Source organism: Mesoplodon bidens (genome assembly GCF_964165515.1).
Source record: "Mesoplodon bidens genome assembly, chromosome: 6".
Classification (NCBI taxonomy): domain Eukaryota; kingdom Metazoa; phylum Chordata; class Mammalia; order Artiodactyla; family Ziphiidae; genus Mesoplodon; species Mesoplodon bidens.
In genome coordinates, this window is record NC_138162.1 from 4,814,032 (window position 1) to 4,827,697 (window position 13,666).

Genomic DNA, 13,666 nt, shown 5'->3' on the forward strand with positions numbered 1-13,666 from the left:
CATCACAGTGGGAGCTCGCCTCACGCGCTGGCCTGTTGCTGTGGGCTCGGGTTGGTACGGTTGTGAGTCTCCTTGAATTGGAGAATTGAGTTACCGGAGTCTCATCCTTATGTATCATGCCCGAAGGACCCCTGCACTCTGAACCCCTCCGGTGTGTACTTGCCGTTTATGATGTTATTTTGGTGGCCCCAGGTCGTCCCTGCCTTCCCCCCAGGTGTGTCTGGGCCACTCTGTGACAGGGAGTGGTGACCTCTGAAATCAGATTAGAAAGAAGGCACGTTGACCTTAGTGGGGAATTCTCCACTCACCCTCTCTCCACACGTGTCTGCGGCCACCTCTGGGTGGTGAACAAGGAGAGGATCGATGAAATGCGGTTATGCCCCCGCCGGGCCGCGGGGCTGCGCCGCCGCTCACGGCCGCTCCTCCGGGAGCGCTGCCTGCCTGAGAGCAGGGATTTCTATTTTAAAATTCCCTTCGTTGGGAGGGGCCCGGGGCGCCAGAACTGAGAATCAGCAGCGCTGTGACCTTGTGGATTCTGCACAGAGCTTTCTGTAAAATCACAGGGCACCTCTTGGGGGTCACAGCCGACTCAAGCTCTCTCTCCTGGTGATCATTAGGCTTGACAGGAAAGCTGACATCGGAAGCACCCGGATCCCATTTCTGTCATTTCTCTCCTCACTTCTCTTTTTAGACCTGGTTGAGAAGTTACATAAAGCTGTTCCAGGCCCCGTGCCAGCGCTGCGGGAAGTTTCTGCAGGACGGCCTTCCCCCGACGTGGAGGGACTTCCGAACCCTCGAAGCCTTCCACGACACCTGCCGGCAGTAGCCCTGCCCCAGCCCCGGGCCAGCCCGCAGACCCCCATCCAGCACCTTCCCAGACAAGCCCTCAGTCATAGCGATGGCTCAGATGCGTCTTTGCGGCCCGGATAGCAGTACCGCCGCCCACTCGCTTCCGCAAAACAGCATGTCGTGCGCTAAGGCCGAGCTTCTGGAAGAGCAGACTCCGTCTCTGTTAACGGGACCGTTGTACACCTGAGCTGGCGCGTGGAAGGCAAAGGGACCGTCTTAGGACTCAGTATAAGGAAGTTAGGCAGCATGTTCTCCCGTGTATGTTCGCAGTACTAGTCCATTGACCCACCTGGATCCATGTTCTAAGTCATTTTATAGTTGGAGTGAGCCTTTGTGTCGTGCTGAGTTTTTTGGTTTGTTCCATAACTTATTTTTATAAGCAATAAACCTTTTGTACCCAGGACAAGGCTTTGTCTCCGCTTTCTTAAAGTACCTTTTACGTTCAGTTCCGTGAACATGTGAGCAGATCTGGGCCTTTTGAAGGAAAAATAACTTAGTAATGTCTGCGTTTGAAATAATTCTTTTTGAGGACACATTTCCCTGTTTCTTGCTTTCGGGAGAGAGGGAAGTGTTGGCAAATATTCCATTTCAAAGACGTTTCAGCGGCTTGAAAAATGGATTGTTCTTTTTGAGGGAAAAAGTACACAGATGTTTCATTTTACTAAACCATTCACACATACATATACTAAAGGGAAAGGACTCTTCCTGTGTTACCAGCCAGAACACGTGTGAGCGGGTGGGACAGGTGTGCCTGGCTTGTTTGTCCCGTTGTGTCCTAAATATTACCGTGAACAGATTCCAGCCCAGTCTGCTGAGTTTATTCAGGGCCTCGCCCCGGACATTTAAAGCCCTAACCTGTTTACATGAAGAAGTGTTGACCTGCTGAAGGTCTTGAGAAGGACAGGGGAGTCCCCAGAGCTTTCCGCAGGCCCAGTCTAGGTGACAGGTAACGTCCTCTTTGCGGTGAACAATACCGGAGAGATGCTGCCTTCCGAGGTGTCCAGAAGAATGGGTGGCTCCCACCTGGGTTCTGGTACCACCCAAGCCCTCCACACCTACCCCCGCCAGGCTAAAAAGACCCAGAGGATAAAGGGGGTTTAGTGATGGGGGAAGCAATAGAACAGTGCCACTCCAAGTATGGTCCAGTAGCTGTGGCATCATGGGAGCTTATTAGGAGCACAAATCCTCGGGCCCCACCCCGGGCTGGCTGAATCAGTGACTCTGGGGGGTGGGTCTGGCAACCCAGGAACACTTCCACACAGCGGGTGATTTTAGATTAAATACCAGGGTTTATCACATTTAAGATGCCATCGCTTGTAAGATGCACCACTATTTCATGATCCCCTAAGAAAAGCATGCTGCCAATTAAACGATGGCACACGCTTTAATGATAATCCGTTGTGATACATGAATCAGTCACACCAGCCTTTCATTGCCCTGGAATTCCTTTCATGTCTTCCAAGGGGGTTTGCGGTCTCTCCTGCCTCAAGTCTTACTGTCTTAACATGTGACAAGCGATCCCTTCCCAGGGCCGCCGGTAATAGAGCATAATAACACAGTTGCACTGACTTGCGGGTATCTTCCTTTCTTTGGTCTTGTAAGACACTTGTTTGTTGCCAGAAAATCCCGAATTGAGGACATTGGGTGTATAATAACATTTTGTCACGTGGCTGTACATCTTTTGGAAGGCATTTAAATGGCAAGTAGACTGACCCCGTGCAGGACGTATGGGTACTCAGAGCTCGTGTGAAGTGACGACAAGGTGAGTTGGCGCGTGTGCTGATGACAGGCGCGTCCCGACGGCCAGCTGGCTGACAGGGCACATCAGGGAGGTTCCCGTGTGAGGAAACCAGCCCTCTAATGATTGATGGGCTTGTGGTGACAGTACACCGCATTGTAAGAGAGCTATTTGGATTTTTAAGTGTTTGCAGCAAATCTGAGAGTGTCCTCGTGGGTCCCAAAGATCTCTCCACCCCCTGCCGAGCTCTGTTTCCAGTGGAGAGAGAGCAGACCTTGAGTTCAGAGCCGTGGGCAGGCGGTGGTTTGTCCTTAGACGGAGGGACATTATTCCTGTCCTCTCTGCGTCGTTTTCAGTGATACCTACTCTCTGTGGCCCCTGATGCCTGTTCCCCATTTACAGGCGTGATAAGAAGCTTCCATGTGAAACTAAGGCACTTAGGCGAAAAAGTGAGACCATTAAAGAAAAATACTAAATAATAGCACACACCAGAAGCTAACACAGCATTGTAAATCAACTATACTTCAATAAAAAATAAAAATAAACAAATAAACGAGAGCACAGGTAGAGTGTAGCAACAGCAAAAAGTGCCAAGGGCGTGCCTGGGCCCGGGCCTCAACTCTGGCCTCCTACTCCCAGCTGTAGCACTCAGACAAGTCGCTCGTCCTCTGTGAGACCCCGTCCCCTCTCCCGCAAGACGCCCGGCTGATGGCCCAGTGATGGCGAGGCAGGAGAGTTGGAGGGGGCCGGGGGCTTGTAGACGAAACATGATTGGCCATGAGCAGATAACTACTGAGTCTGGACATTGGATAGGTGGGTGATGCGTGCTACTCTTCTATTTTTTTTTTTTAACTTTCCCTCATTAAAAGGGGAAGCAATATAAGGGTCAGGCTAGTCAACCTTTAGGGCGTTCCCCGCTTTGACCTTCTCCTTCTTCAGTGCCGAGTGGGGGAAGCTGAAAGGGAGGGGGCTGGGCTCTGGAAAGGTGAGAGGGGCCGGAGGGGGAGGGGCTCGTGCGCCAGGTCCCCGAACACTTGGTGCCTAACAGACACCAATGAGAGAGCCTGGCTTTGTGTGTCAACCGTTCAAATCTGGAGAACATGTTGACCTGAAGTGGGCAAAAGTAGAGGCTGGAGGTGGGTTGGGATCAGTTCCACGATGTGGATTGGGAGGAAGCTGGGACCTAATGCTGCTCTGGGCATAGCCACTGGGTCTGGAACCATCCTTTGGTACCCCTTACAGAAAGGAGCACGGCCATCAGCGGGTGTGCCAGCCCCCCATTCCTGAGACTGTACACGGGGGAGCCCCAGGCCAGAACGACGAGGTATTTTACGTGACTTAATTACCACCTGACAGCTCAGCATCTCCTCTGTGCCAGGCGCTTTCCATATGCTGTCTGCTTTACTCCCGGCGGGTTCGTGCTGTTTTCCCTGTTGCGTGCTCAAGGCCCGGAGGGCCTGGGTATCCCGCTGCCCACGTTGTCGAGCTCCGTGGCTACTCAACAGCAAAGCTTCCTCCCCAGAAGCAAAGAGACTAACCAGTCCCTGCTCTGCCGAGTGTGTCGTGTCAAGAATTGCCCGAGAAGCACTCAGCCCGAGCTTGGAAACCTCTGTCTTACAGATGCTTCTGTGCCAGGATAAGCAGCGATGCATCTACCCCGTACTTTCTGCCGGCCGGGTTACTGTTAATCAGCAGGGCGCCCGTTAGGAGCTGACAGGATGGGATGAGGAGGGCCGTAAAAGGTTGTCCAGATTTTTTTTCCCCGCACTAAATTGGGAATTGGCCTTTTGGTATCGAGTGATGTTTTTACACTTCACACTCCTGACGGAAAGCTGCAGGCACAAAATGATGATCTTTCAGTGTTAATGTGCAAACTCTCCATCGCATTTAGAGTGTCAGAGTGTGGGCCTGATGCTATATCGAGAGCCTTTTAAGGTCACTCGAGCTGGGAGGAGGAGAAGGAATGGCGACTTCAGCCGCCAGGATTCTCACAAGGTCCCGAACCCCCGCCGACTCGACAGGAGGCGTCTTGGGGCCGTCGGGTCTGTAGATAGAGGACGACCCACCTTGCTCATCGGCGCCTCACAGCGTCCGCGTCCCCACTGGCGTGCCGACGTTGAGCGGGGGGGCTTCCACTGTCCTGCCTTCGACAGGGAAGGGTGGGCCAATTCCACTCCACCTGCTTCTTGGGGTGCAGCCAGCAGGGCTGGTCCACCGCAGACAGAGCTCATTCAAGGCCACACCATATGTGCATCAGAGATGAGCCTGTGCGGGGTGTTCGTGGACAAACCTGTCCTCCAGTTGGTCTGCTCGGGAAATAATTAGGCTTCACTTTCTAGGACAGGCAGGTTTTTCTCCCCGTCTCTGCCATCCTTCCCCCATTCTCATCCCCACCCCCACTCCTTGAATTCATGGGAGGAACCTCAAAACATCACTCCCAAGTTGCATTTTATATATTTATTTTTTTAAATTTATATTTTTGCTGTGTTGGGTCTTCATTTCTGTGCGAGGGCTTTCTCTAGTTGCGGCAAGCGGGGGCCACTCTTCATCACAGCGTGCGGGCCTCTCACTATCGCGGCCTCTCTTGTTGCGGAGCACAGGCTCCAGACACGCAGGCTCAGTAGTTGTGGCACACAGGCTTAGTTGCCCCGCGGCATGTGGGATCTTCCCGGACTGGGGCTCGAACCCATGTCCCCTGCACTGGCAGGCAGATTCTCAACCACTGCGCCACCAGGGAAGCCCCCAAGTTGCATTTTAAACTGCTGGTTGGCTGTTCCCTATTGTTAGTACTCAAAGAGAGAAACCTTCAAGTTCACAGGCACATCCCAGGTAGAGCATCGCCTTGGCAGCTTTTAGATGATTAGTTACTCAAGAACAGCTTCAGCCTGTCTCTGTGCTAATTGAGTTTGAAATTTCAGCTGCACATTGGCTGTCCTCGGGGACAGTGGGAGCGGTGGCTTAGTGCTAACTGAACAGGTGGGTCCTGCCACCAGCGGGCTTCATCTGCATCATGGGTCCCCCAGCTTGATAGAGACAAAAGAGTGAAGTGTCCCTCTGGCCAAGAAAGGTACGGGGAAGGTAGGGGACGAGGGGGGCGATGAGGGAAGGGTGGAGGACAGTAAGAGGCCATGAGCTTGAGAGCCAGCCTGGGCCGCCAGCAAGCTCCACCAGCCCCCCAACTGTGGGGTGGATCGTTACTTAACGCGTTACTCACCCTTGTCTGATTCTTGGCCGTCATCTCGATCATAGCCTCGCTTTCTTAATTCCAGAAGGAATACGTGTGTTCCTTTTATAGAAAATTAGGTAATGTGGACAAGCAAAGAAGATAATACCCATCACTCCCACTAGCAAGAGACAGTGACCAGAGCACTTTGGTGTATACCTTTCCAGACCTTCCTATGGACATGTTGGTACGTGCACATTTTTTGTAAAAAAAGCAGATCGTACTGTGTACTGTTTTGAAACCTGCTTTTTTCCATTTAGCAAAGGCTAAGTTACTCCAACACAGAGGCCCCAAAACAGTGGCTTAAAGAATATAAACACTTACTTCTCTTCCACTTCAGCGCCCCAGAGGAAGGGAGCGCTTCAGACCCCAGGGCTGCTGTCCTCCACGTGGTCACTCAGGGAGCCTGTTCCTCCGTCGTCTCACCCACGTGACCTGGGACATGGTCTGCATGGTGGAAGCTGAGTCACAGGCACCTTCTGAGTTTACAAAAAGGATAAAATGCACAGGTGTTGTAAGACCAGACCCAGCACTGGCATGGATCAGTTCCACTTGACCTTCATTAACAAGGACTTAGTCACATGGCAGACCTGGTTGCAAGGGCTGCTGGGAGGATGCAGTCTCTAACCGGCCCCCTGTGGGTCCGGCGGAAACCCTTGTTCTGGAAGAGAAGGGAGCAGCCTCCGCCGAGCAGCATGCTCTCCTGTGTCAGGAGCGTGGGAAGTGATGCTGCCCTGAGGGTTTTGTGTTCCTTGTTTCATCTGTCCTTGGGTTTTGTGTGGCAGTGGCCTTCCACGCTTTGATGACCATAATTTAGGCAATGAATCTCTCCTGGATGTTTAGGTTTTTATTTTGAAATAATTATGGATTCACAGGAAGTTACCAAAGCGTGTATAGGGAGGTCCTGTGTACCCTTCACCAGCCTCCCCCAATGTCAGCGTCTTGCACGACTGTAGTATCAGTACAACGTTCAAACCACGAAGTTGACATTGGTACGATGCATAGAGCTTGCTTGGATTTCGCCAGCTACACATGCACTCATTTATGTGTCTGTGTGATTGTGTGTCTGCATGTAGCTCCACACAGTTTTATCATGTGTGTAGCTTCGTGGAACCACCACACCATCAAGATATCTAACCGTACCCTCCCTGCAAGACTCCCTCATGCTACCGTTTTCAAACAACACACACCTCCTTCCCCATGCCTAACCCCTGGCCACCCCGTAAGCTGTTCTCCGTCTCCAGAACGATTTTATTTCATGAATGTTATATACGTGGAATCCTGCCGTATGCGTCCTTTTGAAGTTGGCTTTTTTCACTCAGCATAATTTCCTTGAGGCTCATCCAAGTTGCTGTGTGTATCAGTAATCCATTCCTTTTAGTTGCTGACTAATATTCCAGTGGTTTCCACACCTTGTTTAACCATTTATCCACTGGAGGACGTTTGGTTGTTTCCAGTTTGTGGCCATTATCAATAAAGCCACTATGGACACTCGTGTACAGATTTCTGCATGAAAATAAGTTTTCATTTCTGTGGAATATATATGCCCATGAGTACAATTGCTGGGTCATATATTAAGTCCATTTTTAGCTTTAAAAGGAAATGCCAAACTGTATCATATTACATTCACACCAGCAGTGTATGAGTAATCCGGTTTCTCCACATCTTTACCAGCATTTGGTAGTGTCACTATTTCTTATTTTGACCATTCTGATAGGTGTGGAGTGATACCTCATTGTGTTTTTTACTTGCATTCCTCCAGTGGCTAATGATGTTGAGCCACTTTTCATGTGCTTCTTTACCATCTGGATATTGTCTTAGGTGAACTGTCTGTGCATGTCTTTTGCACATTTTCTAATTAGATTGTTTTTAAATGCTGAGTTTTGAGAGTTCTTTATATATTCTACATATGAATCCTTGGCAGGCATATGATTTGCACATATTTTCTCCCAACTGTCACTTTTCTTTTCATCCTCTTAATGGGGTCTTTTGCAAAGCAGATATATTCAGTTTTGATGAGGTCCAATTTATGAGATTTTTTGATCATGGGTTGTGCTTTTGGTGTTGAGTCTAACCTGCTGGGTTTCAGATTGTGGTTTTGCTGTAGTGAACGTTGTTGCTCACCCTTACCTCCCCCCTCCCCCACCCTTCTCTCTCCCTCTCTCTCTCTGTCCCTCTCTCTGGAGGTCCCCCCCACCCTTCCATCTCTCTCTGTCTCTGTCTCTGTCTCTCCCCCTCTCCCAGCAGGGACCTTAGCTGCCTTCTCGTTCAGCCTGTCTATTAGACAGTCACTCAGGGCGTCCAAGGCCTGCAGCCCTGTTCCTCACTCACCCAGCAGGTCGGTGACAGCGTGGGGACCAGAACGAAACTCCCTCAGTCAGTGTGATTTCCACTTCCCCAAAACTCTTCTCAGGAAAACACTTGAACTGCAGTGTCCAAATGAAATAGATCTGCTACAGCACAGCGTATTAAAAGAAAGCGTTGGCAGTGACAGACCTGTTTCTACCGCTCGGCCTGGGCCCCGGAGAGCAGTGCTCTGATACAGCCCCTCTGCTAGGCGTGGTCTAATATCAGGGGTTTTCGCCCTCCCTGTCATGGGATGGCAGTCGGGCAGCATCCTGCGGTCAGATGGGCAGCTGGGGGCCGAGTCCCTAGCACTTAACCAGGCCTGTGTGAGGTTGCTAGGTGAATCTGGGAGAGCTTCCTGGGGGTGACGCCCACCCCCATCACAGCTGCCACCCTCCAGACTGCCGAGCCACCCAAACCACATGCTGATGGCTCTGTTGTGGGAAGGGGACGGAGGGGGCCCAGAGATGTGCCGGGTGCAGGAGCTATCTGCCTCAGCAGATCGCCCGCCCCTTTCCCGCGATGCACTCAGCACCCATCCCTCCCAGGCAGGACCCCACATGCCCAAGGATGCCCAGAGTTAGGGTTAGGGTCCCTCCCCCACAGGCTCCTGGGGGCCCACACTCAGGACAAGGGGTTGTCATCACCCCAGCCTCATGCTTGCTGTCACCTTCCTCTGGGAGGACACCATCCTCAAACATGGCAGGGGGAGGGGCACCGGGCTGGGGCGTGGAAAGAGCCTCCAACGTGGAATCCTTTTCAGGAAGCGCCAAACGTTCCCACCTCCTGGCCTCTGGGCTGTTCTCTGCCCAGACATCCTGCCTCCAGGAAGCCCCATGGTTTGCTCTTTTTTTTATTTTTCCAGTTATTAATCACATGCTCACCCAACCTATTTCCTCTTCTTAAACACCCAGCCAGACAATTGCCTGGGCCCCTTGCATCTATGTGGGGCCGTGGAACATGAGCAGAAGAGGCAGCTAAAAGAAGACACGCATTTCCCATGCTCTCTCTTCCTTTTCTGAGGCACCATCAGCAGCGACACGCGACAATAGTAGGGTTAGATGATGAAAGGATTCTGAATCCCTGAGTCACTGCCTGGAGGCGAGCTGCCCCAGTGAGCCACCCAGCCAGGAGCTTCTGTGGCGGATTTTGTGTGAGAGAAGTAATCTTCTAAAGCTTTTATTGTGTTACATCACTGAGATTTGGGGTGTTCTTTTTATAATAGCTGCTAGCGTCATTTATCCCAAACATCATACAGATACACTGGAAACAATGCCACGGACAGTAGGTTCTTTTTAGATGGTAGAGGTTACTGTTTCTCCCGTTCCTACCTTAGCTTGAGTCCGAGTCATCTTTCACTTCAGTTAGAAGAGAGCACACAGAGTGCCAGCTCAGGCTGTTCTCTTGCTCTCCCAGGAGGAGCAACCTTATCAGACAGGCCTTCCTGGCCATTCGCTAAAAGCGTGGACATTCCATGCCTTCCTGCCCCTTTCCTCTGCTGTTCTTCAGAGCGCCCACCACACCGGACATTAGTTGTTTGTTTATCTTGTCCACGCCCCCTACAAGAGGGTCCACTCCGTGAAGAAGGAACCGTGTCTGTCTAGGGCACTGCCCTGTCCCCTTGCACACAGTAGGTGCTTAATAAATATTTGCCGAAAGTGGAAAGGAATAAGAAAACCAGGCTCAGGTGTCTTCTCTGCTCCTAAGTAGGTGACGGCGGGCTGTCACTTGATCCCTCTGAGTGTGGGTACTTCATCTGTGAATTGGGCCAGTGACTCTGGCCATCCAGTGCGGAAGTCCTGTTAGTGATCACACCAAATATTTATTGTGCAGGTACTAGGTGCCAGGGATGCAATTCACATGGCAAACGAGAAAGGGCCCGACAGTGAAGACAGCTTTGTCAGTGACATCCATTGCAGGCACAGTGAGTTTGTTCTGGGGCAGTGGTCACCCAGGTGGGCCTGTCCCATCTTCTGCCATGGCCTTGGTGACACCCACTTGTCTCTCTTTGCTCGCTCTGAAGAAAATATTCAGAACAAGGAATCCAGAGGGTAGGCGGCAACCCCAGGGGAAGGCTTCCCCTCTGTGAAGCAGCCTCAGCTGTGCATCAAGATCATCTGTTAAGCACAAGAGATTTAAAATGCCATTTGGAAAGCAGAAGCACTCAGAAGAGAATGTCAGGGTCTCGGGACACCGCCCCATTTCTCTATCCTATCTGCATTTCTGTGAAACGTGCTGCATCTCCCTGCCTTGATTAGAATCGAGTCCCTTTCTTGCCGTGGCCTTTTGATATTTGACTTTGCACTCAATGCCCCTAAAGCTAATACACACTGGCCTTTCATTTCCAAAGGGTAGTTGGTCATATTAATGATCGCCAAAAGGCCAGAGTTAATTTGCTCTCCTACCTGTTTCTTTCCATTAGTTTGCAAACCAGCAAAGTTCAAGAAAACTTCTGAGCATGAAAGAGTAGGGATCTAATTAGGAAGCAGGCAGGTAGTTATAAAACTTTTTTTGTAGAACTTAGGGGCCATAGCCGAAGGATGGTTATGAGATCATACCAGCAAGAGACACTGAATACCGTGTGAGCCAGTCCTAGCCGTGGGCCTGACACACAGGGGCCTGGACAACCTGTAAATGGGTGAATTGTGACACTGTTTAGCCTGTCTTCAGCCTCGGTGAGGGACCCCCATCTGCTCAGGGCAGGGAGTGCCATACCTGGACTGCAGGGGAAGGGCTGAAGGTGACAAGGGACAAGGGGGCCCCTACAGCTGCCCCCTTTCTCAGAATATAAATACCCGTGATGTGAGGCAAGTGGGATTAGATGAGTCTAGTTCCGTTGCCCACAGTGAAGGTGTCTCATTGCTGAATCTTGTACCTGGGCCTGAGCATTTCCAAGTTCAGCACCTCACTGCATAGAGGCTGTGGGTTCTCAGGAGCCACAGCCTGATGACTGAGTGCCCCAGGCAGCCAAGTGCATGTCAGGGATGCTGTCCTACCATGAGCCGCATTTGTGCATGGGGAGCACGTGACCACAAGCATCCAGACACCATGGTGGTGTCACCCTTCTTGGGATAAAACAGGAGCTCGCCTTGCCTCTGGGGGACCAACCCCTGACACCTCCCATCAATCCACCTGCTTCGATTAGATTGTCTCTCATCAGTGTGCCCTTCCCCACCCCCACTCCAGGGGAAGGAAGTCCTGGCCAGTCTTAGTATCAGATTCACCCAACACACACAGTCCTACTGTGATTGGTTCAGGGGTGGGCACGTGCTCTAACCCCACCAAAGACACACAATTATGTCTTGCTGGGGTGCTAAGAGAAAAGTACCACTGGTTTCCATGGAACTTGAACAGAAGGGGTTGAGAAGCTGCTGGAACCGGGAGCTGGAGGGCCCCCTGCAGGAACCTAGCTCACTCCTGTACAGCTTGGGCCAGGTGGGGAAGGGGAAGGTCCCTTTTCCTGCAGTGTGTGTGGTCAGTGCTTAACATAGGGCCAGCAGGCAAAGAAGAAGTATTCGAAGGGCCCAGATCCATTGTATAGATCAGGCAATGAAGGGTGAATTTGTAGCTGAAAGGCAGTAAATTGGTGACTGGCGCTGTGAGGCCCTGCTCTAGGTGTCTCTGAGGTATTGCACAAGCCTTCCCTGGTTTGATCTTTGCCCAGAGGCCAGTTTTTAATTTGAGATTTTTCTTTTCTTTTTTTTTTTTTTTTTGCCCCCACACCATCTGGAGAGGCTAGGAATGAGAAACAGCTTTATTTTCAAACCCAGCAAGTTATGGCTCCTTTATATTTCCTTTAAGTTTAAAAACTGAGAAGTTTCCTTTTAGCCCATAAGAAGCAAGGCAGCTTCTTTAACAGGGAGCCTGGAAGTGTCCTTAAGAGGATGATTGAGTCCATTGGGCGGTTTCCTGGCTCGCACTTGATCCACAGGGACAGCGTTGCCCAACTCCCCGCCACTGCCTGACAAGGGTCCCCTTCTCTCCTTACTCCCCTTTCAGCCCTCACCAGTGGCCTCCTTAATCCCCACCTCTAGATAAGAGGTGTGTCAAGAATGTGTGAACTTGTTTAAAAACCAGAATGGGGGCCGTCCTTCCCATTCATGCTGTGGGAGGAGGAGCCGCCCTCTGGGACCAAGGAGACCGCTCTGCAGAGCAAGTTAGGACAGATGTACCGCAGGGCTGCCACCCCCAGCCCTAGAGGTCGAGAGAGAAGTCAGCGTCTGTCTCAGCCACAGTTACATGTGTCTTCCACCCCTCACAGCCTAATCCGGTCCTAACACGCCCCCTTACTGGCTTTCTTGGCCTTGACTGCGTGGGAAACGTTCTATTTGTTCATGGACATATTTGATCAGTGTCTGACTGTTACCCTGATAGGTTGTAAGCACGTTAGTAGGTACATATTAGGAACCTAGGATTTTCTTTTTTCATGGCTTGTTTCATGGTTAACTGTGCGGATCAAGAAGATTAACTCTGCAGATCTTTCTCATGCCATGGAGCCCAGGGTCCAGACTGAGGACCTTGCCGTGCCTTAAGTGGGACTAAAGTATCGGGGTGCTGAGGGCCAGCTGGAGAGCTGAATACGTGGATATGGTCAGGTAGGCTTTTCTTTTCTGTCTGGATAAAGTTTACCTTTTCTGTACTATACAGCATGAATAGCATCATGACTTAAATGTCAGAGTTTGCATGACTAATTCTGTGTCCTTTTAACATTCTGTCGCATTACATTTTCCCCCTTCCGGGTGGGGCTTACGCTCCGCCTTTGTCGATCTCCCCTTCTCTTGCATTGCACTCAAGGGCAATGTCTTGTTTTGACGCGAGACATCGTTTTGATTCGGGCTGAATGTATTCTGACTTCAGGACATGGCCAGAGTCTGCTATTTGCCTTCCCCAGTAGCCACACTTCCATTCTTCCCTCCCTAATAAGGCTCCCAATTTGAGCCTGGGATAAAGACTTCATATCCCAGCTCCTTTACAGTTAAATGGCCATTGAGATGTGACTCAGATGATGTCCACCTGCTGGAGGGGGTTCTTAAGTGGGGGGTGAGAGGAGGGAGGCCTTTTCTGCACCTTCTTTCTTCCTGATGGTGGAAGTGTGGACATGATGGCTGGCCTCAGGTAGCCAAGCTGGACCATGAGGTAGAAACCACGTGCTGAGGATGCCACAGCAGCAGGATGGAAGGAGCCTGGCTCTCTGGTAACTTTGACATCCATCCCTGCTCTTCTTTTATGTAGGAGAAAGCTAGAATGTCTTGTGTAAGGCACCATTGTTCTGGATGTACTTTCACTTACGGCTGAGTTTGATCCTAATGGGCACAAGGACAACTGGTGAAGTTGGGTTTTTAAAACAAACCTCAGTAGAGGCCTGTTTTCCTCTTTCTCTCTCACCTTACTGGGGAGCTAATTGAGAGTTCCAGTTAATTGCCATTTGTTTTTTTTGGTTTTTTTGTGTGGTACGCGGGCCTCTCACTCTTGTGGCCTCTCCCGTTGCGGAGCACAGGCTCCGGATGCAC

General features: G+C 51.0%; 1 protein-coding gene across 1 annotated transcript in view; it reads left to right on the plus strand.

Moving 5' to 3' along the window:
• The window catches only part of MED27 (mediator complex subunit 27), a 207,625-nt gene extending 206,370 nt beyond the window's left edge, over positions 1–1,255 (plus strand). Inside the window, exon 8 of the mRNA XM_081237655.1 lies at positions 692–1,255. Coding sequence (XP_081093781.1) covers positions 692–826 — 135 coding nt within the window. The 3' untranslated portion in view covers positions 827–1,255. The remainder of the gene's footprint in view (positions 1–691) is intronic.
• Positions 1,256–13,666: the final 12,411 nt, after the last annotated feature.